Source organism: Primulina tabacum, chromosome 12 (assembly GCF_025594145.1).
Source record: "Primulina tabacum isolate GXHZ01 chromosome 12, ASM2559414v2, whole genome shotgun sequence".
NCBI classification, from domain to species: domain Eukaryota; kingdom Viridiplantae; phylum Streptophyta; class Magnoliopsida; order Lamiales; family Gesneriaceae; genus Primulina; species Primulina tabacum.
In genome coordinates this window covers 16,946,051-16,968,593 of record NC_134561.1, presented here as the reverse complement: position 1 = coordinate 16,968,593, position 22,543 = coordinate 16,946,051, and the positions used below count along the sequence as shown (strand labels likewise).

The following is a 22,543-nucleotide window of genomic DNA, read 5'->3' as shown; positions in this document are numbered from 1 at the left end:
TAAATCGAGATTTTCAGTACATCCAGGAAGCACCAAGATGTACCGGGATTTGAAAAATAATTACTGGTGGAACGGAATGAAGAAAGATGTAGCTGTCTTTGTTGCTAAGTGTTTAGTCTGTCAACAAGTCAAGGCGGAAATCAAAGGCCTGGAGGACTTTTACAGCCATTGGAAATACCAGAGTGGAAGTGGGATAACATCTCCATGGATTCCGTAGTAGGACTACCACGATCAAGGCAGGGTCACGATGGGATCTGGGTGATCATTGACAGATTGACCAAGTCTGCCCATTTCTTGCCAGTACGGATGAATTATAATTTGCATAAATTAGCCACTTTGTATATGGACAACATAGTGAGGCTACATGGAGTTCCAGCGAGTATTCTGTCTGACAGAGATCCAAGATTTGTATCAAGATTTTGGAAAAGTTTCCAGAAGGCTATGGGAACCAAGGTCACTCTCAGCACAGCCTATCATCCTCAGACTGATGGTCAAACTGAGAGGACGATTCAGACCCTCGAGGACATGCTGAGGGCATGTGCTCTGGATTTTCCTGGGAACTGGAGTGAACAGTTACCCCTGATAGAATTCGCCTATAACAACAGTTATCACAGTAGCATCGAGATGGCCCCGTATGAAGCTTTGTATGGAAGGAAGTGTAGGTCGCCTCTATATTGGGACGAGGTCGGAGAAAAAGCTGTTACCGTACCAGAACTTATTCAGTTAACCGTTGATAAAGTAGTCATAATCAAGGAGAGACTCAAGGCAGCCCAAGATAGGCAGAAGAGCTGGGCCGATCTGAAGAGAAGACCCTTACAGTTGGAAATTGGTGAGAAAGCTTACGTTAAGGTCTCTCCCATGAAGGGAGTAGTTCGGTTCAGTAAATCCGGAAAGCTAAATCCAAGGTATGTGGGACCGTTCGAGATACTGGAGAAAGTGGGAACCTTAGCTTACCGTCTAGCTTTGCCACCTGAGATGTCCAGAGTACACAATGTTTTCCATATCTCACAACCGCGGAAATATGTCCCGGATCCGAGTCATGTACTTAAGGTTACACCACTGATGATTGAAGGAAACCTGAATGAAGAACTCAAATATGAAGAAGTCCCTACCCGAATAGTGGACTCAAAAGACCAAGTGTTGAGAAATCGGACAATACCTTATGTCAAAGTACAGTGGTCAAATCATACCGAAAGGGAGGCAACTTGGGAACTCGAAGAGAAAATGCGATCACAATACCCTCATCTGTTCGAAAGATCAAGCTAATGCAAGTTTCGAGGACGAAACTTTTAATAAGGAGGGAGGGATGTGAGAACCCGAGATTTTACGATCCCAAGTAAATAAGGTAAGAAATATACGAGCTTAAAACTTAGCTTAATCTAAGATCAAAATACTTTCATTCTAATTATAAACTTAATTATGAACTTAGATTTTCAGCTAGTAACTCGTGGAAGTAACTTCAAAGCTCGGGAATGAGCTCAACCAGAAGCCGAGCTGCAAATAACCATATCCATCGAAGAATTTTCACGAGAGGAGCGAAACCCCAGCTCAAGAACGCGAACCTTCAGCTCGAAGAAGCTCAACCAAGCTTGTCCTAGCAAGGCCAGAAAGAGAGCTAAAAGTTAAGCTAAAGGTTTGAACAAATTAAATATGCAAGAAAAGACTTTTAAGTAAACCCATAAAGGAGCTAAGGGATTAAGATAAGGGTTAGGACACATTATTGATGCAAGGAATGACCCTTTAGAAAATCAAGATGACAATTAAGGGTGCATGAGATTTTGGACCACAATTATGGATAGCCTTGAACTTGAGGTATGCATGGAGAATTGAAACACAATTAAACCTTTTCTTGGAGCCCAAGTGGTCGACCAAGGACTAGATGAAAGGGCTAGCATTTCTCTATAAATAGTACCACAATCCTCATGCCAAATGCACTTCAAATAATCCCTCAAAAAGCTACAAAATTTCGGCCCTCTCCTCACCTTCAAGCCTTTGGCCGATTCAAGCAAGGAAAAAGAATAAAGGAAAGCTCGTACAGTCCAGAGCGGAATTCCTACGTCGAGGTGCTGTGTGATTGAAGACTGCATTTTCCAAAGTTGCGCCGAAGTGCTGCCGGATTTTTTGAAAAGACGTGTTGTATCAAAACCTGCAAATACTGTAAGTGGGTTTTTGTTATATATTCGTTTGTATTTTTAAACTTGAATATATATTATGAAATGCATGATTGTGTGTCTCCATTTTCGAAAATATGAAGTCTGTCCGTTTAAAATTTCGATCGATTATGTGCTCTGTTTGTTGTTCGAAATTCTTTGGTTCCGCTGAATCCGTCTGAAACTCTGATATCTGAAATCTCTGATACGTTCTGTCTGTTAAATCTGAATTTCGTGTTGCACTGTTACAAATTGATTTGAAATGGGATGAGAATTGTGATTCTGTCTGGCCCCCAATAGTGGGTATAAAACCATTTCTGTGTGGCCCCCAATGGTGGGTATAAAACCATTTCTGTCTGGCCCCCATCGGTGGGTATAAAACCATTTCTGTCTGGCCCCCATCGGTGGGTATAAAACCGTGTTCTGGCCTCACCGCTTAGAGGACTAACATATTGGGGACAATTTGACCATGGAAATGAGATGAGTAACAGTGTTATGTCTGTTCTGATATGTTCTGTTTTGAATTGAGTTAATCGGTTTCTGAATTGTTCAGAATCATCTGATGAATTCTGTCATTTATTCGATTTGTCTCTGTCCTGATAAGTTAAGAATATTAAGTTTTGAAAGTCTGTTAAAAGAACGTTTTAAGAAAACTAAGTTCTATATGTATCTTTGGAATCGATCACCCCTTACAATTTAAGATAAAAATGAAGAGCAAGTAAACGAGGAGGAGCAAGAAGCGTTCTAGGGATGGTGATCAGATTTCGAGATCAGGAAATCGAGAATTGTACTCCTTTTCTTTTGTTTAGCTTCTGCAACTCTGATGTAAAAGTTTATTCTTTTGTCATTGTAAGACAATACTCTATTTATGAAAAAGACTAGTTTGATTTGATACGAGGCTTTATTGTTTTTCAATGTAATTGTTAAACAATGTCGGATGTCACCGACGCTTCGGACTCGAGGCGTGACACCTACCAATGAAACATGGTACTCACATCGCAGGTACTAGTCTCAAACTCGAGCAGCCTTTATCCTTCTTAACGGCGGCTGAATCGACTAGGAACTATTTAAAATATAAAGTATTCCAAATATAAATTTCATGATACTCATCATATGAGCATCTCATTATCTTTCTACTATTTTTATATTCAAAGACATTATCTAAGAATCTAGCATGGGTATACAAATAAATATGTGTCAAAGAAATAATTTCAAATATTCTTAAAATAAATATTGTTTATACATAGAGTTTAAACATGAACCCTCGGCCAACACTTGGCTCGACGGGCACCTACTCTAACAAAAACATACCATCAAATCTGATCGTGTTGAAACTTAATAGATTTTCTATTAGTAATTAACCCAAAATCCTCGAACAGTCACTGATTTATTTCTAGTATTCAATTAAATTTTTCGAAATTTACTAGCAAAATTTTTTTTGGAAATTGCAATTTGACCCCAAAATTTCAAATTTCTTACCATTTGGCCCTTCAATTTTCAAAAATTGAACCTCAGTCCGCATAAATTTTTGAATTTGGTCAATTCAAACCTTAAAATTCTCAAAAATATCAAATTTGGTCCCAAAATTTTCAAAAAAGCGAAACAAATCCCTAAATTTTGATTTTTGCAATTAGGGCTTTGAGATTTCGGTTATTGCATTTATGGTCCTTAAAGCTCTTAATTACCACAATTTAACACTAAAGTCCACCTATTAGAACATGAAACCTAATTTATTATATGTTCTATATCCCAAAAGTAATTTCCACAACCAACACAATAATCCATGCAGTCGAGGCGGTAAAGAAAAATCATTAAGAATAAAGCTTACCAGTGAGCAGTGTAGAGTCTGGATCCTCCTCCGCCTCCTCTGTGTTCATCACATAGGCTCTGCCAATAGTGTTGACCTTGTTCCTAGGGCAACCAGCTGCCTTGTGGCCCTCTTGTTTGCATATAAAACATTTGAAGGTCACCCACATACACTTGTCGAAGTCGAACCGGTTGCACTGCTTGCATAATTGCCTCTCCTCCAATTTTGGAGCCCCTTGTGCCTGCGGTGGCCTCTGCTGTCCGGGTGTCTGAAACTAATCCTGGGGCTTCTGCTGCCCCTGATACCTCAGTGGCTCGGTGAATTGCCTCTTATGTGGCTGTGAGCTAGACTGGGCCTGAAGTCACTTCCCCTGCATCTCGGCGTCGATATCCTGGAGGTCTTGTTACGCCTGATAAGCACAAGCAGTGGGCTCATCATAACTAGCTGGTCTCATCAGCATCACATCCCTACGAAAAGTGGTTCTGAGGCCATCCATGAAGTGCCTCAGCTTCTGAGCGGAATCTCTCGCAATAAAGGGCAAAAAGTGATAGGCCTTGTCAAACTTCCGGATAAGCTCTGCCACAGACAAATCCCCATGTTGAAGACCCATAAACTCCCTCGTCAGGCTTCCCCTGACCTCCGCTGGAAATTATTTTCCTTAGAATACCTCCTTGAATTGATCCCATGTGAGAGTATGCAAGTTCACCTCGTGCACTGCACCCTCCCACCAAAGGGATGCATTGTCCGTCAGCATATACGCGACGCATCTTACCCGATCTCTTTCTCTCATGTCTACATAATGAAAGTGCAGCTCTAGAGACCAGAGCCAACCCGCTGCTAAGAACGGATAAACATTAACCCGAACTCCATCAGGTTGAGCTGCCTAAACTGCTCATAGATGTCTGGGGTGGGTCTGGGAACCTGCTCCATCAATCTAGTGTTATCCTCAAGGACTCGGGTAGCTGTGTCTCCTGGCGGTGGTTGTGGTGGAGGGCCCCTACCGCCTGTAGAAGTATCATCCTATCAGTCAGTACTTGGGCATGTCTAGGAGGTATGATATCCGAATACAGTGCAAATTCTAAATGTAACCCATCATGTAATTTAATCTAGTTTTCAAAACGTTTAATCCTTAAATCAAGTAAGCAGCTAAACATGTAGTGTACTTCGCTGCAAAACATGTATCATGAAAACATACAGGTGATAGTATTAAACTTTTTAAAACATATAAAACATGCAAACTTACACACTTGAGGCTTGAAGACTGAGATGCAGAAGCTGGCGGTGGTACAACCCTATAAAGGACCCTTGCTCTGATACCTACTGAAACGTCTACTAGAAATTTTTTTTTTGCAAGCTATTTTTCGAAAATCACATTTTTATGAAAGCATGTAATAATAGCTGAAAATTATAAATTTTAAAATAAAAAAATTCAAATAACCATAAAAGAACACTACAAATAAAAAAATTGAGACAACCGTCAAACCCTAAGCTATCGTTTAAAATAATTTACAATGAAACTTGCAAAAATCCTGACAACCATCAACATATAAAAGAAAGTGTATGAAATATTCATGCTCACTCCTAACTCAAAACATAATGTGCGTAAAAAGTATGGTCCTCGGGTTAGCGTGCGCACATCTAACTCCGCCTACTCAGTCTTCGGCGCCTCCAATCTCCTCATTAATATGCTCACCTGCAACATTCACATCTAGTGAACTAACGATTCAACACACCTGAATCGTTATAACAAGAATATATACATAACATGCAACAGTGAAAAGTATAATCAACATACATTTCATGATCTTCAAAACATGAACGTAAACGTATCGTAACATAGCTTAACATGTCAAAATATGGCTCAACATATCATCATATATGTGTTCATTTTCTTTATTTGAATTTCATTCATTAGTTGTGACTTTCATATCAGCTATATTCGATCGATCCATCTATGTATAACTGTGGTACCCGGCAGCGGGGACATCAGCGACGGTATTACCCATCCACTGAACCGTGGACTTACATTTCGTCGTATTATCGTATTCGTATTAGTCACAACCAACTCACATCCTTCAAAACATATAATCATATTCATGACTTATAAAAATCATGCATATACGTAAATTTTTCTTAAAATAAAACATGCGACGTATTTTTCCTAATTTCATAAAAGTCATGTTCATGATAGAATATGCATTAAAAACGTGTAATTTTGTTATCAGGACGCTGCCAGGACTGCTAATTCGACCCGGGTGCAAAATGATCATTTTTCCCCTGGAAACCTTAATTGACCATTTTACCCCTAGACCTCAAAATTTCGACCCGAAGCCAACCAAACTCCTAAAAACACCTCAAAACATATTTATAATCATTTCCAATACGTAAACTTGAGCCCATAGAGTAACTTTTATGATTCGTTTTAAAACTTGGATGGGGTTCCCGATTTTAACTAATCAACCCAAAACTTAATCAAAATTTCCCAAAATTAAATCATGACTTATTTACACATGACCGGCCCTTAAATAACTTATTTCAAACTGCCTAAGAACCTAGAAGCCCTTGACCAGCTGCTGAAATTTTCTGCCCGAATGAGATTCAAACCATAGCGCGCTAAACCTTCAAATTATTGATCCTAGACCTAACCAACCCGAACCAGCATTGAACCAATGCTACCTAGGACCAAGATCAAGCCGGGTACACCCTACTAGACCAATGCTAACTATTCTTACTAACCATGCACCCATCCCCGTGTGTTACATCTGAAAAAAAAAATACCAACACCCTAACTTAATCACCTCCTTGCGCTACGGTCGACTACTAGAACATGACCAGCCTTTGTTGAGCCCTTCCATGCCATGTCTCAGACCTCTTAGCGTCTACACCGTGGCTCGGTGTGAGTCCCCTACAGTAGGCCCTCTTCCCAAATCCGACCTAGTCTCAACATTGTAATACAACCTTAGCTCTGATCGGTTTCCACCTAAGCTCGACCAGTTCACGATTCCATCACCATGACACCCTATCTCACAACGTGTACAGCCCATTTAACCCATTGCCATAGCAGCCTCTTGCATCATAATCAAGAAAAAATTGAGTCACGTGAAAGGGTGTAGGCATATTTCATGTCAAACTATGCAAAAACTTACCACAATATAAATCAAAAGATTTCTCATGCATAAACACACAAACCAACATATAGTAGGTTGGATGATGAGAAAAAACGTTTTAGGTCGTGCCTTTACAAATAAACGCTTGAAACCTTTGATATCTACGCGTAAGATCAGCATCGGAGGGACGGGGAAGAAGTTTTCTTGAAAACCTTGAGAGAAAATCGAGGTGACTACTGATGGAACTTTCGAAATGGTGCTGCAGCAAGGGCGGTCGAGAGCTTGGGAGTAGGGTTAGGGTTTAGTTTTTGATTTTAAGTCAATAATATATTACAATAATGGGCCCTCGACTTTGCTCGGATCAATCTCAACTCCATCATTAGAAATGATGTGGCCTTAGAACGTCACTCTTTCGAGCCAAAACTCGCACTTGCTGAACTTAGCGAATAACTTTCTATATTACAATATTTGTAGCGTCGTTCTCAAGTGCTGACTATGCTCCTCTCGGCACTTCGAGTAAATCAGAATGTAATCTATGAAGAATATGATAAATTGATCCAGATACTGCTGAAATACGCGATTCATGTGGTCCATGAAGATCGTTGGCACATTGGTCAACCCAAATGGCATGACCACAAACTCATAGTGCCAATATCGAGTCCTAAAAGCCATATTATGAACATCGGACTCCTTTACCTTCACCTGATGGTATCCCGAACAAAGATCTATCTTCGAGAAAATTGATGCTCCTTGTAATTGATCAAATAAGTCTTTGATTCTAGGCAAGATATACTTATTCTTGAGGGTGACTCTATTCAGCTCTCGATAATCAACACAGAGTCACATACTATCATCCTTTTTTTCACAAATAATACCAATGCGTCCCACAGAGAAAAACTAGGGTGAGTAAAACCCTTGTCCAACAACTCTTGAATTTGATCTTTTAGATCTTTCGTTTCAGCGGGTTCTAGATGATAGGGTGCCTTAGAAATTGGCACATTGCCTGGCATCAACTCAATAAAAAATTTCACCTCTCGGTCCGGTGGAATGCCAGAAACTTCCTCAGGAAAGACACTAGGAAAGTCTTTGACGACCTCGGAATCCTCTAACTTCTGACTGACTGGGATATGTGCTGAAGTAACACATGCTAGAAAATCTTGGCAGCCTCTCTTAATAAGTTTCCTCGCACTGATGCAAGAGATAATGTGCGGCATTTGCTTGTTTCTCGCTGCTCCAAAGACAAAATATTTCCTGTTGGGCGGTCGAATAGACACTAACCTCTGTCGAATATCTATCGAAACTCCAGTCAATGATAGCCAATCCATGCAAAGAATGATGTTGAATTCAGTCACTGAGAGTACGATAATATCTGCCTTAACCACATCTTTTTGCAAACGAAGCTCCAGATTCCTCACAATGCTCAAAGTGACGATTTGATCACCAGAAGGAATAGAAACTTTGAAGCCCAATCCCATATCCTCGGGTATAATCTTTAGTCGCTTGAGATTGGTATAGAAACTTTGGAGCCAAATCCCATATCCCATTTCCCATAGAAACTTTGAAGCCCAATCCCATATCCTATTTCCTCACAATTCTTAAAAGCTTTTTCACTCCTTATTCTTGTTCTTGTTGTGATGCGAACATGATTGGTCAAGCCCCAAGGAAAGCATGGGACTCTTTAGAGTTGCCGGAGGGACCAATCATGAGGGGACGTCTGAAGAGGTTCAAAGAAGCATTGAATGGGCATATGAACAAAGAAGATGGATTTACAAGCGAGGTACAGAGTGATGAAAGGTTCGTGATGCATGGGAATCATATGAACATTATTCAAGCATCCATGCAAAACGAAGCGCAAATCTGGACAGAAGATCTCGCGTACATGCGCGAAGACAAGGCGCACATATGCGCGAGCTCGCGCACATGCGCCGAGAAGGGGCGCGCATATGCGCGAGAGGTACTGGACACCGAAGATTTTAATAGAGGACTTCGCGCATATGCACCGGACTAGAGCGCGCATATGCGCAACATAGGCAGAGACTTGCGCGAGTTGGGGCGCGCATATGCGCGCGGCGCAGATTTTCCTAATTTAGGTTTTCATTATTTTGGTAACTAGATTTGGTATCTTTGAGTATATGTAAACATATTGGACGAAATTTTGGACACAATTCAGATATTATTTTTGAGTTTATCAAACTTTTGATAATTTTCTCTCAAGCTTTTCAAGGCTTTTGCTTTGTAATCAAAATCAAACTTATCAAAGTTTTACTTTGTGGCGTTTGTCGGTTGATTTCATACGAATTGTCAAGGACAGGTTCTTTGAAGGTTCGTTTGGTTTTCAATTGTTTTCATTGTGATTCTTTGTTACTAAACCACGTAGTTTAGGGGTGAAAATCACGTCATACTTGAATCAAAAAATCGGGACATCGTAACCACAATCCTTGTTCGTTATTGAATTGAGGGCGCGATTCATATTTAATCGTGTTTGCTTTTCTTCGTACGAGGATTCATATCATTTGGTATCAAAGCTTTGGCTCATTGAATTCAAGTGAGTATCTTGTCTTAAATTTTCAGACCTGTGATATTTCTTCGTTCGTTTTCAGATCTGCTTTATGTTCTATCGTTCTTCGTCTTTTTTCATGAATCTGTGATTCTCGAAATTTTGGTTTCTTTTTTTTTTTTTTGTAATTTTCGAGTAGTACTCGGCCAAAAAAAAATAGTACAAAAATTTCGAAAATTCACCGTTATTTCTTTTTGGTATCTTGTTCTATTTGCTTCAGAGAGTCATATTCAATAGTCTTTCACAATCAAAAAAAAAATTATATATTCAAATTGCTTGTCTACGCAGTCTAAGTGAGTCGATCACAATTGTTTACAAGTTGAACTTGATTGTTTGATACATCCAAATACGAAGCTTGAGCGCCTTGAGGAAACTCTCGAATTTGATTGAAAATACTTGAGTGCGAGTGAATTTCTTTGGAGTGATCAGTGAGTATTTGTTGTGAGCAAAAAAAAATAGAGAGGAGTGACGAACTACTTTCTTTGGAGTGATCGTGAGCATTTGGGTGAGGAATATCTCTTATTTTCTACTAACGTTTTCTTGCAGGTACAAATCTGAAAGTAAAATGGAGAGGGAAGTAGGAGATAGTACGAACCAAGGGTTGTCTAAGACCCAAATAGAGGCGTTGTTTGGGCATTTCAGTCAAATGATGAGGGTTGAGTTGGAGCCTTTACATGAGAGGTTGGATAAACTTGAAGCTAGTACTACTGGGAGTAAGAATAAGTCTAAAGATGTGGGTAGAGGAGGAGAAGATGAGGAATATGATTTGGGAGGAGACGAGGAGAGCCAAAATGAGAATTGGGGTAGGAATGGAAGAGGTAGAGGATTTTGGAGAGGAAGAAAAGAAGTTGTACGGTGTAATGCCCAAATTTTGAAAAATGTGGCAGTAGAATGGAATAGATAATGGAGGGGTAGAATCAAAGGTGGAATTTGAGCTAAATAGGTAATGGAAGTGCATAAACGGTATGAAAAATGTGGCAGTAGTTGTGGTTTTTAGCATAATATTTTGTATATTGATCCATTTGATGTGAGGCCACTTTCATTAGAAAGATGAGACATAAGGCTATAACTTTCCTGTTTTGAGTTTTGTTCAAATCATTAGGGAAGACGAGCCAAAAGCGCCCCGAAGTGTGTCGTGCGTATCGTCGTTCCTACAATGACACATGTTGGGAGATTGAGCATAACTTTTTACTCAGACCTCCACATAACATGAGGTTAATTGGAGATGCAAGCCACGACATAGGGCTACAACTTTCATGTTTACCACTTTTCCTAATTCTGAAGGGAAGAGGCGTTTGGGAAGCAATCTTTGATGTAGCTGTGCGCAGAGCGCGCCCGAGCGGAAAAAGATGTCCGCCCGGGCGGGACTTGTTCGAAAATTTTATATTTATGGCCGAGAGTTCCGCGCCCGAGCGGAAAAAGATGTCCGCCCGAGCGCCCAGCAAGTAAAGAAAACGTGTTTTGGTGTTTGGGAAGGCATAAAATCGAATGGGATCATCTTTTTACTCATTTTCCTTCTCTTTCTTTTCTCTCCATTGGTCTAGAGCTAGGGTTCTTCATTCTCCTTCAATCCAATTTCTTCCAAGACATTAATCTTTGATCGAAGCCTTAATATTTGCTTGGAGATTAGAAGTTCTTCTCCTCAAGAGTTTATAAGCAAGGTAAGAAAGCTTATTTCCTTGGTTTAGTGATTGAAGGGAAAACAATGTGTTGTTTGGTTCGAGTGTTGAGGTAAAGTTGTTAATATAATGATTGATGGTATTATTATTGTTTTATTGATATTTTGAAAAGAAATGGAATTGTAGAGGAGCTAACTCTTTAGCACGCACGTCACGTGTTTGACAAAATGATTCAATGAATGTTTTTATGTCATATTACGGTTAAGAAATGATATGGATTCCTTCTTTACACTATTGTTGGGATTTGAGTTTTCTTGAATATCCAAATTGCGGATCTTGATTCGAAGCAGTATTGAATTAATTATGAATTTTGAAAAGAAACTACTCTGTTTTGATAGAAGGGCTTGAGTTATAGTAGAATTCAAAGGTTCAAGACTTCTCACCTACACATTTCGATCTTCTTTTGGTAATATTTGAAAGGTATGTTACGGTCGGTAACATACGAGGTAAAAGTATCATTTTTATTTTAAATTGGAAACTCTATGGCTCGATGAACTATTGGTGATTTGATGATGATTGTTGTATTGAGATTAGTTGATTATGATATCGAAATGATGATATTGATTTGCATCATTACATTGCATATTGAGCCACTTTTTGATTTAGATTTGATATGGCGGAGGTCGCCTTGATTTATTGATTTGTTGGACGTATGGGGATATAATTGAGTTGGCACAGTGTATGCGGAGGTCGCTGCTATGGCCTGAACACTCTCTATAGGCGCACCATAGTCCTGGGATTGTAGAACACAGCACCCCACCCCAAGCGGATGAGTCGGTGGATGTTGCTGGGTGATTCTATTCCCTTGGGTACCCTATGACCAGATGATTCACTTGATCTTGAGATTTATTGATAGCCCACAGCTTCTGATCATGCATTGCATTATATTGCATCTTTATGAATTTTATATGAGATATTTGAAATGTTAATTCTCATATGTTATTGATTGTATCATACTGGGTTTATACTCATCGGCACGTCGGCTACCTCTTGTTTTCATGTGCTTGACGGTAGGTGGGGCGAGGCTTGGGTTGCCAAAGTCCAGCTCCAGGCGAGGAGATACGAGTTAGAGTGGGATTCTCGGGTCTTAGGAGCTATGTGATGATGTTTGGATTTCTTTGGTTCACTACTTTTTGTTGGCATGTTGAAAAATATATTTCAAACATTTGAGACCATTAAATTATTTTGACGATGTTTATGTGAATTTGTGAACCACAAATTATATATTTATTAAATCATTTGGTTTATTACAATTATAATTATTAGTATTAGATATCGGACCCGGGCCCCCACATTAGGTGGTATCAGAGCGTAAGATATTTGGGAACAGTGTAGATCGAGTCAGTTTGAATTGCTTGATCATGTGATATATTTGTTAGCATTTTCATTGTGCTATGATGTGAAATACATGATTTAAATTCAGATATTATATTGTTGAGTTTTATTCGAGATTTTTGAGATTGTTGAGTCTCAAGAGCCAGAGATGATTGATACAAGATTAAGATGATTATGATATTGTGATTTTATATGTGTTTGATCTATTTTATATCAGACATGGCTACTCGAGGTAGAGGTCGTGGTAGACCTAGACAGGACATACCAGTGGCACAAGATCAGGGCATTGCTACTCATACTCAGATGGATATAACTCCGACTCCGATGGAGATACTGTTAGCCAGATTTCAGTCTTTGCACCCACCAATGTTGAAGGGTACCGAGAATGCATTAGAGTGTGAGAACTGGTTGGAGAATATGGATCAATTATTTGAATCTCTTGAGTATCCAGATGATTGTAGAATCAAATTAGTTGTTCATCAGTTATTGGATGTTGCTAAGAGTTGGTGGATAATGACCAAGAAAGCTTTAGAGGGTTGAGGTACGATTGTTACCTAGGATATTTTTAAATCTGAATTTTATCAGCGTTTCTTTCCTACCTCTTACAGGAAAGATAGGGGAGCCGAGTTTGCAAATTTAAAGCAGGGAAATCTGACTATTGAGGACTATGTTGCCAAGTTCTCGAATTTACTGAGATTTGCTCCTCATGTAGCATCCGATGAAGAAGCTAAGGCCGATCATTTCATAAATGGTCTTAATCCTGATATATTTACCCTGGTTAATACTGGAAGGTCTAACACTTTTGCTGAGGCTCTTGATCGAGCCAAGGGAGCTGAAACTGGAATCATTAGGTAGAGAGGTTCTCAGTATTCGCAACGACCCCAACAGCCATAGTTCCGACAGCAGTTCAGACAGGGTAATAGTGGCAACATAAGAGAGAAGTTTAGGGCTAGAGGGAAGCAATTTAAGAGGCATGGCAGTAATTTTTTGAATTCAAGTGGATCGAGACAGTCTGGTTCAGTTCAGAGCACTGGTTATTCAGGCACAACTTGTGGTCAGTGTGGTGGTAGACATTATACCGATCAATGTAGAGGAATCTCGGGAGCTTGCCACTTGTGTAACCAGGTGGGACACTATGCTCGAGTGTGTCCTAATCGTGGAAGTGAAATATCTCAGAGTGGGAGATCATCGAGACAGACACCTCACCTAAATCGTCAGACCCCTACAGTTCATTCTTATCAGCAATCAAACCGGTCAGATCATAACCAACATAGTGGTGGCCACAGGGTAGGACAGCCACCTAGACAGCAGGCTCGAGTTTTTGCACTCACTGAGGATGAGGCACATAATGCTCCAGAAAATGTTATTGCAGGTAATTTTTTTCTTTCAAGTTATCTTGCTTATGTTTTGATGGATACTGGTGCATCACATACTTTCATAGCTGAGCACTTTGTCTCGTTACATTCATTGCATTCTATGCCATTATCATCTACATTATCTATTTCTACTCCACTGGGCAAAGTGATGAGGTCAGCAGAAATGATAAGTGGTTGTGAATTTCGTTATGAGGATAATGTCATTGAGATTGATTGCATTGTGTTGGAGATATCTGATTTTGACTGCATAGTTGGTATCTTCATGTTGACAAGATACAGGGCTACTGTAGATTGTTTTCAGAAGATTGTTAAGTTTAGGCCTGATATGACAGATCACTGGACATTCTATGGTAAAGGTTCTCGAGCTAAGATTCCTTTGATATATGTTTTGTCCATGACTCGTTTGTTGTTGAAAGGAGCCGAATGTTTCTTGGTTTATGCGATTGATATTTCAAGGTCAGTACCTAAATTGGCAGATATTCCAATTGTTAGTGAATTTTCAGATGTATTTCTAGATGAAATTCTAGGATTTCCTCCAGTCCGAGAGGTTGAGTTCAACATTGAGTTGATGTCAGGTACACAGCCTATTTCTAGAGCTCCTTATAAAATGGTGCCAATTGAACTGAAGGAACTAAAGGAACAACTTGAGGATCTATTAGCTAAATAAGACCAAGTGTTTCACCATGGGGTGCTCCGATTTTATTTGCGAAGAAAAAAGACGGGTCTATGAGGCTTTGTATCGATTATAGACAGTTGAATAAAGCCACAGTAAAGAATAAGTATCCTTTGCCAAGGATTGATGATCTCTTTGACCAGTTGCAAGGTTCTTCAGTATATTCTAAGATTGATTTAAGATCCGGATATCATCAGTTAAGAGTTAGAGAGACAGATGTGCCTAAGACTGCTTTTCGTACCAGGTATGGGCATTTTGAATTTTTGGTTATGCCTTTTGGGTTGACCAATGCACCTGCGGTATTTATGGATTTGATGAACCGTGTGTTTCAACGGTATATAGATCAATTTGTTGTGATCTTCATTGATGATATTCTTATTCAAAATCTGAAATTGAGCATGCCGAGCACTTGAGAGCTGTTTTGCAAATTTTGAGAACTGAAAAGTTGTATGCTAAATTATCGAAATGCGAGTTTTGGTTGGATAGAGTGGTTTTCCTTGGACATGTGATTTCAAGTGCAGGTATATCAGTTGATCCGAGTAAAGTTGATGCAGTCATTAATTGGTCTAGACCGACATCAGTTCCTGAGGTACGTAGTTTTATGGGTTTGGCAGGCTATTATCGCAGATTTATTGAAGGATTCTCATAGATTGCGAGGCCAATTACCCAGCTGACACAAAAGAATGTACCATTTATTTGGTCGCAAGCATGTGAGGCTAGTTTTGTTAAACTTAAGCAGAGATTGATTAGTGCTCCAGTTCTGACTATTCCATCAGGTGTAGGAGGATTTACAGTGCACACTGATGCTTCACATCAAGGACTGGTTGTGTATTAATGCAGCATGGCCGTGTTGTTGCCTATGCTTCACGACAGTTGAAGCCACATGAGTTTAAATACCCAATGCATGACTTGGAACTAGAAGCAGTGGTTTTTGTCATAGAGATTTGGCGTCACTACTTGTATGGTGAGAAATTTGAGATATTCACTAATCATAAGAGTTTGAAATACCTCTTTTCACAAGCGGAGCTGAACATGAGACAGAGGCGTTGGTTAGATTTGTTGAAAGACAATGATTGCCAAATAAAATATTATCCAGGAAAGTCTAATGCAGCAGCCGATGCTTTGAGCAGAAAAGTATGCAATATGTCCTTGATCACTAGCAGTGTATTTGACTTAATAGAAGAATGTTGTCTTTCTGGTTTGGATTTGTGGTAGATACTCAACCTGTAATAGTATTTATGATTCAGGCAGAGCCAGAGTTGTTTGTAAAGATTAAAGAGGCTCAAAGGTTAGATCAAAGTATTCAGAAATCAGTTGAACTCGCCAGATCAGGACATCGATCAGAATTTCAAGTCATTAATGAGGGTATTTTGTTTGTGAATGATCGTATTGTAGTTCCTAATAATTCAGATTTGAGGATACTGATTTTGCGTGATGCTCATTGCAGTAAATTCAGTGTACACCCAGGAAGTAAAAAGATGTACAATGATTTGAAGAAACAATTTTGGTGGAAAAGAATGAAATCTGACATAGCAGAATTTGTATCTCGTTGTTTGAATTGTCAACAAGTGAAAGCAGAAAGAAAGCGACCAGGAGGTCTTTTGCATAGCCTTAAGGTTCCAGAATGGAAGTGGGACCATATCACCATGGACTTTGTCACGAAATTGCCGAGGTCGTCGAGGGGTTGCGATTCAATTTGGGTTATCGTTGATAGATTAACCAAGTCTTCATGTTTTATTCCTTATCAGATGACATATAGGCATGATCAGATGGCCAGATTGTACATCAGAGAAGTTTTGAGATTGCATGGTGTGCCTAAGTCAATTGTATCAGATCGTGATCCCAGATTTTCTTCTCATTTTGGCAGAGTTTACAAGAGGCCCTTGGTACTCGTTTGCATTTGAGTACAACATATCATCCTCAGGCAGACGGACAGTCAGAACGTACTATTCAGGCATTAGATGATATGCTGAGAGCTATAGTGATGGATTTTGGTATTGGTTGGCAGGATTCGTTACCACTTGTCGAGTTTTCTTATAACAACAGTTATCAATTGAGCATTGGAATGTCACCATTTGAAGCATTATATGGCATGAAGTGTCGATCTCCTCTGTATTGGGACGATTTATCTGAAGCACCAATTGTAGGACCTGATATGATAAGAGATATGACAGAGAAGGTGAAATTGATTCAGAGTCGTATGAGAGCTGCTCAGGATAGACAGGCTAAGTAAGCGAACATTAGGAGACTGCCGTTGATTTTTTAGAAAGGTGACAGAGTTTTTCTGAAAATGTCTCATTTACGTGGTACAGTTAGATTTGGAAAGAAGGGTAAATTATCACCGAGATTCATAGGTCCGTATGAGATTTTGGAACGTGTTGGTGATTTGGCTTATAGATTAGCTCTTCCTCCTGCGTTATCAAGTGTTCATGATGTTTTTCATGTGTCCATGTTGAGGAAATATCATCCAGATCCTTCTCATTTACTTCCACCCGATGAGGTTGAGTTAGATCAGAATTTGAGCTACATTGAGAGACCGATTCAGATTCTAGACAGAAAAGATAAACAACTCAGAAATAAATTGATACCATTAGTTAAAGTACAATGGAGCAGACATGGTGTAGAGGAGGCAACTTGGGAATTAGAAGATAAAATGAGACAAGAATATCCAGAGTTATTCAAATGAAGTATGCTTCTATTTTCGGTTTTATTTTCATTATTGATTATTACATGTTAGACTTGAAAGAGATGATTGATTTCGAGGACGAAATCTATTTTAGAGGGGAGGAATTGTAATGCCCAAATTTTGAAAAATGTGGCAGTAGAATGGAATAGATAATGGAGGGGTAGAATCAAATGTGGAATTTGAGCTAAAAAGGTAATGGAAGTGCAGAAAAAAATGTGGCAGTAGTTGTGGTTTTTAGCATAATGTTTTGTATATTGATCCATTTGATGTGAGGCCACTTCCATTAGAAAGATAAGACATAAGGCTATAACTTTCCGGTTTTGAGTTTTGTTCAAATCATTAGGGAAGACGAGCCAAAAGCGCCATGAAGTGTGTCGTGCGTATCGTCGTTCCTACAATGACACATGTTGGGAGATTGAGCATAACTTTTTACTCAGACCTCCAAATAACATGAGGTTAATTGGAGATGCAAGCCACGACATAGGGCTACAACTTTCATGTTTACCACTTTTCCTAATTCTGAAGGGAAGAGGCGTTTGGGAAGCAATCTTTAATGTAGCTGTGCGCAGAGCGCGCCCGAGCGGAAAAAGATGTCCGCCCGGGCGGGACTTGTTCGAAAATTTTATATTTATGGCCGAGAGTTCCATGCCCGAGCGGAAAAAGATGTCCGCCCGAGCGCCCAGCAAGTTAAGAAAATGTGTTTTGGTGTTTGGGAAGGCATAAAATCGAATGGGATCATATTTTTACTCATTTCCCTTCTCTTTCTTTTCTCTCCATTGGTCTAGAGCTAGGGTTCTTCATTCTCCTTCAATCCAATTTCTTCCAAGACATTAATCTTTGATCGAAGCCTTAATATTTGCTTGGAGATTAGAAGTTCTTCTCCTCAAGAGTTTATAAGCAAGGTAAGAAAGCTTATTTCCTTGGTTTAGTGATTGAAGGGAAAACAATGTGTTGTTTGGTTCGAGTGTTGAGTTAAAGTTGTTAATATAATGATTGATGATATTATTATTGTATGTATTGATATTTTGAAAAGAAATGGAATTGTAGAGGAGCTAACTCTTTAGCACGCACGTCACGTGTTTGACAAAATGATTCAATGAATGTTTTTATGTCATATTACGGTTAAGAAATGATATGGATTCCTTCTTCACACTATTGTTGGGATTTGAGTTTTCTTGAATATCCAAATTGCGGATCTTGATTCGAAGCAGTATTGAATTAATTATGAATTTTGAACAGAAACTACTCTGTTTTGATAGATGATCAAAGTGCTTGAGTTATAATAGAATTCAAAGGTTCAAGACTTCTCACCTACACATTTCGATCTTCTTTTGGTAATATTTGAAAGGTATGTTACGGTCGGTAACATACGAGGTAAAAGTATCATTTTTATTTTAAATTGAAAACTCTATGGCTCGATGAACTATTGGTGATTTGATGATGATTGTTGTATTGAGATTAGTTGATTATGATATCGAAATGATGATATTGATTTGCATCATTACATTGCATATTGAGCCACTTTTTGATTTAGATTTGATATGGCGGAGGTCGCCTTGATTTATTGATTTGTTGGACGTATGGGGATATAGTTGAGTTGGCATAGTGTATGCAGAGGTCGCTGCTATGGCCTGAACACTCTCTATAGGAGCACCATAGTCCTGGGATTGTAGAACACAGCACCCCACCCCGAGCTGATGAGTCGGTGGATGTTGTTGGGTGATTCTATTCCCTTGGGTACCCTATGACCAGATGATTCACTTGATCTTGAGATTTATTGATAGGCGCACTTCCGTGTCAAAATTGCTAGTTATCTTATTTAAGCCTTTTTACACAACTTTTCTTATTTTTATTGTTTATATAATGTATTGTAAGGGGAATGAACGAGATCATTGAAGATTGATATCAAATTATTGGAGATTTCTCTCAATTTGCAAGGCTTGTGCTTTGTGTTTATCAAAATCGAACTTATCAAAGATTGCATCTTTGTGGCGTTTGTCAATTGTTTTTCGCTCAGATTGTCAAAACTAGATCTTTGAAGGTTCGTTTGAAATTCAATTGTTTTATCGTTGATATTTGTTGCTAAGTTTTAATCGCTTAGAGGTGAATATCACAAATCGTTACTTGTTTCAAAAGATCGGGACAACATAATCGATCCTTGTTTGTTATTGAACTGAGGGTGCGATTTAGATATTCGTGCTTGCTTTTCATTCGTACGAGGTTTCGTATCATTTGGTATCAGAGCTTCTGGTTCTGTTTAATTCAAGTAAGTTATCATTTTCAGATCTGTTTAAAAATTCGTCAGATCTGTATTATACTTTTGTTTCTATTGTCATATCTATCAGAAACAAAAATTCGTTCTGTTTCAGTTTTGTGTTATCCTTTGTTCTATTTTAAGATCTGCGTTATTTCTATCATCCTTTGTTATTTGATAATCCAGAATTTTCGAAAAAAAAAAAATTTGTTCTGTGTTATTCTATCGTTCTTGTTTTTGTGCAATTCAAGTGAGACAGTTGCAAGTGTTCACAAGTTGAATCTTGTTAGTTTGATAAAAAGAAAATATAAAGATTGAGCACACCTTTGAGAGAACTATCAAATTCGAGTGAAAAACATTTGAGTGCGAGTGTTATTTCTTTGGAGTGATTGTGAGAATTTGGGTGAGGAACATCTTTTATTTCTACTAACATTTTCTTGCAGGTACAAAATCTGAAAGTAAAATGGAGAGGAAAGTAGGAGAAAGTTCGAACCAGGGGTTGTCTAAGGTTCAAATGGAGGCTTTATTTGGGCATTTTAGCAGAATGATGAGGACCGAGTTGGATCCTTTATATGAGAGGTTGGATAGGCTTGAAGTTAGCACTAGTGAAAATAAATCTAAACCTAAAGGTTTGGGTACAGTCGAAGAAGAAGAGGATGATTATGAATTAGGAGTAGAAGAGGAGAGTCAAAACGAGAACTGGGGTAGGAGCGGAAGAGGTAGAGGATTTGGTAGGGGAAGAAGAGAAGCCTTACGTGGTAGGTACGATGATGGGAATAAGGAAGATAATAACATAGGTAGCATTAAGATGAAAATTCCGTCGTTCCATGGTAAGTCGGATCCAGAGGCTTATTTAGAATGGGAAAAGCGAGTTGAATTCGTGTTTGATTGTCACCATTATTCCGAACAAAAGAAGGTTAGGTTGGCCGTGGTTGAATTTGTTGATTATGCACTTATTTGTTGGGATCAATTAGTGACCACTAAGAGAAGATGCAATGAGAGGCCTATAGAAACTTGGGCTGAGATGAAAAGCGTAATGAGGAAGAGGTTTGTACCAAATCACTACTATAGAGAAATGCTTAAGAAGTTACAAACTTTGAGACAGGGTGTGAAGAGTGTTGAGGACTACTATAAAGAATTGGAAGTAGTCATGATTAGAGCAAACATAGATGAGGATAGTGAGGCTACTATGGCTCGTTTTCTGTGTGGTTTGAACATGGAAATTCAAGACCAAGTGGAACTTAGACATTACTTGGATCTAGATGAAATGGTGCAGATGGCGATAAAAGTGGAGCAACAATTAAAGAGGAGAGGAGTTGGTCGCACCACACAATCTGGTAATACATCAACATCTTGGCGTTCCAACGTTGTTAAACGTGAAGAAAGCAAGGTAGTGGTCAAGCCCAAAGTTGACATTAAACAGGAGGCGCCTAAGCAGGGAATGCAAGATAAACCTGAAACTCCTATTAATCGTTCTAGAGATATTAAATGTTTTAGGTGTCAAGGAGTTGGACATATTGTTAGCCAATGTCCCAATAAAAGGGTGATGGTGTTGAATAATTATGGGGAGTATGAATCTCATAGTGAGGGAGATGATGGAGAGGATGAAGATGAGATGCCTGCATTAGAGGATCCTGATGAGGGATATGAAGCAGTTGTGGGTGAGGCATTAGTGACTAGGCATATCATGAGTGCCCAAGTGAAAGAAGAGGAGACGAATCAGCGTGAAAACTTGTTCCATACTAGATGTTTTGTCAGTGGCAAAGTTTGCAATATTATTATAGATGGAGGGAGTTGTACCAATGTTGCTAGTCTTGAGATGGTGGAAAAATTGAGCTTGCCTACTTTGAAACATCCTCAACCATATAGGCTACAGTGGTTGAATGACTGTGCCAAAGTGAAGCTGAACAAACAAGTTTTGGTTGCGTTTTCGATTGGGAAGTATATTGATGAGGTATTGTGTGATGTGGTACCAATGCATGCTTGTCATATTTTGTTAGGAAGACCATGGCAATATGATAGGCAAGTGACACATGATGGGTTTAGAAATAAATATTCTTTTGTACTCAAGAAAGAACCCATTTTTTTATTTCCTTTGTCCCCAAAGCAAGTGTTGGAGGACCAATTGAAAAAAAAAAGTGAGATGAGGCCGAAAAAAAGAGTGAATTAAAAAGTGAGATGGCCTTTGAAAACAAAAATGACATGGCTAAAAGAAAAAGTGAGATAGCCATACAAAAGAAAAATGAGGGAAAAGAAAATGAGAGGAAAGAGGTCAAAAAGAAAACATATATGGCCCAAAAGAGTGAGTTGAAACAATTGTTGCACACACATGATCCACTTGTGTTGATTCTTTACAAAGAGATTCTCTTTAACACAAGTGATATAGCCGGATCCCTTCCGAGCATTGTTGTTTCACTTTTGCAGGAATTTGAAGGAATTTGAAGACGTATTTCCGGAGGAGGTACCTCAAGGATTACCACCATTGAGGGGGATTGAGCACCAAATTGATTTGGTACCCGGAAGTGTATTGCCAAATCGTCCAGCTTACAGAAGCAATCCGGAGGAGACTAAGGAGCTACAACTACAGGGGATACAAGTGGATGAGGACAAGGTAAGTGCTATTCGAGATTGGCCAACGCCTGCTAATGTTAGTCAAGTTCGAAGCTTTCATGGTCTTGCAAGCTTCTATAGGAGGTTTGTAAAAGATTTTAGCACACTGGCGGCACCGATGACGGCAGTGATTTAGAAGAACGTTCCATTCCACTGGGCGAGGAGCAAGAGAAGTCTTTTAATATTATTAAACAAAAATTAATTAATGCGCCTTTACTTGTTTTGCCTGATTTTTCTAATACTTTTGAAATTGAATGTGATGCTTCAGGTGTAGGTATTGTTGGGGTTTTGATGCAAGGAGGACGACCA

At 39.1% G+C, this 22,543-nt stretch overlaps 1 protein-coding gene across 1 annotated transcript; it reads left to right on the top strand.

Annotated features, from left to right (window-relative positions):
- Nucleotides 1–441: 441 nt before the first annotated feature.
- On the top strand, nt 442–4,278 carry LOC142520237 (uncharacterized). The gene is made up of 3 exons (XM_075623241.1): nt 442–613; nt 713–905; nt 4,116–4,278. Exons 1-3 carry the CDS (start codon nt 442–444, stop codon nt 4,276–4,278), a joined length of 528 nt encoding a protein of 175 aa, XP_075479356.1.
- The last annotated feature ends 18,265 nt before the right edge of the window (nt 4,279–22,543 follow it).

Excerpts from the sequence above, each read along its gene's own strand:
- LOC142520237 (XM_075623241.1), top strand. The coding sequence starts at position 442 with ATGGGAACCAAGGTCACTCTCAGCACAGCCTATCATCCTCAGACTGAT. Across the intron at positions 614-712 it reads CTATAACAACAGTTATCACA|AACTTATTCAGTTAACCGTT; the intron begins GTAGCATCGAGA and ends TTACCGTACCAG. Across the intron at positions 906-4,115 it reads TCCGGAAAGCTAAATCCAAG|GTCACCCACATACACTTGTC; the intron begins GTATGTGGGACC and ends AAACATTTGAAG.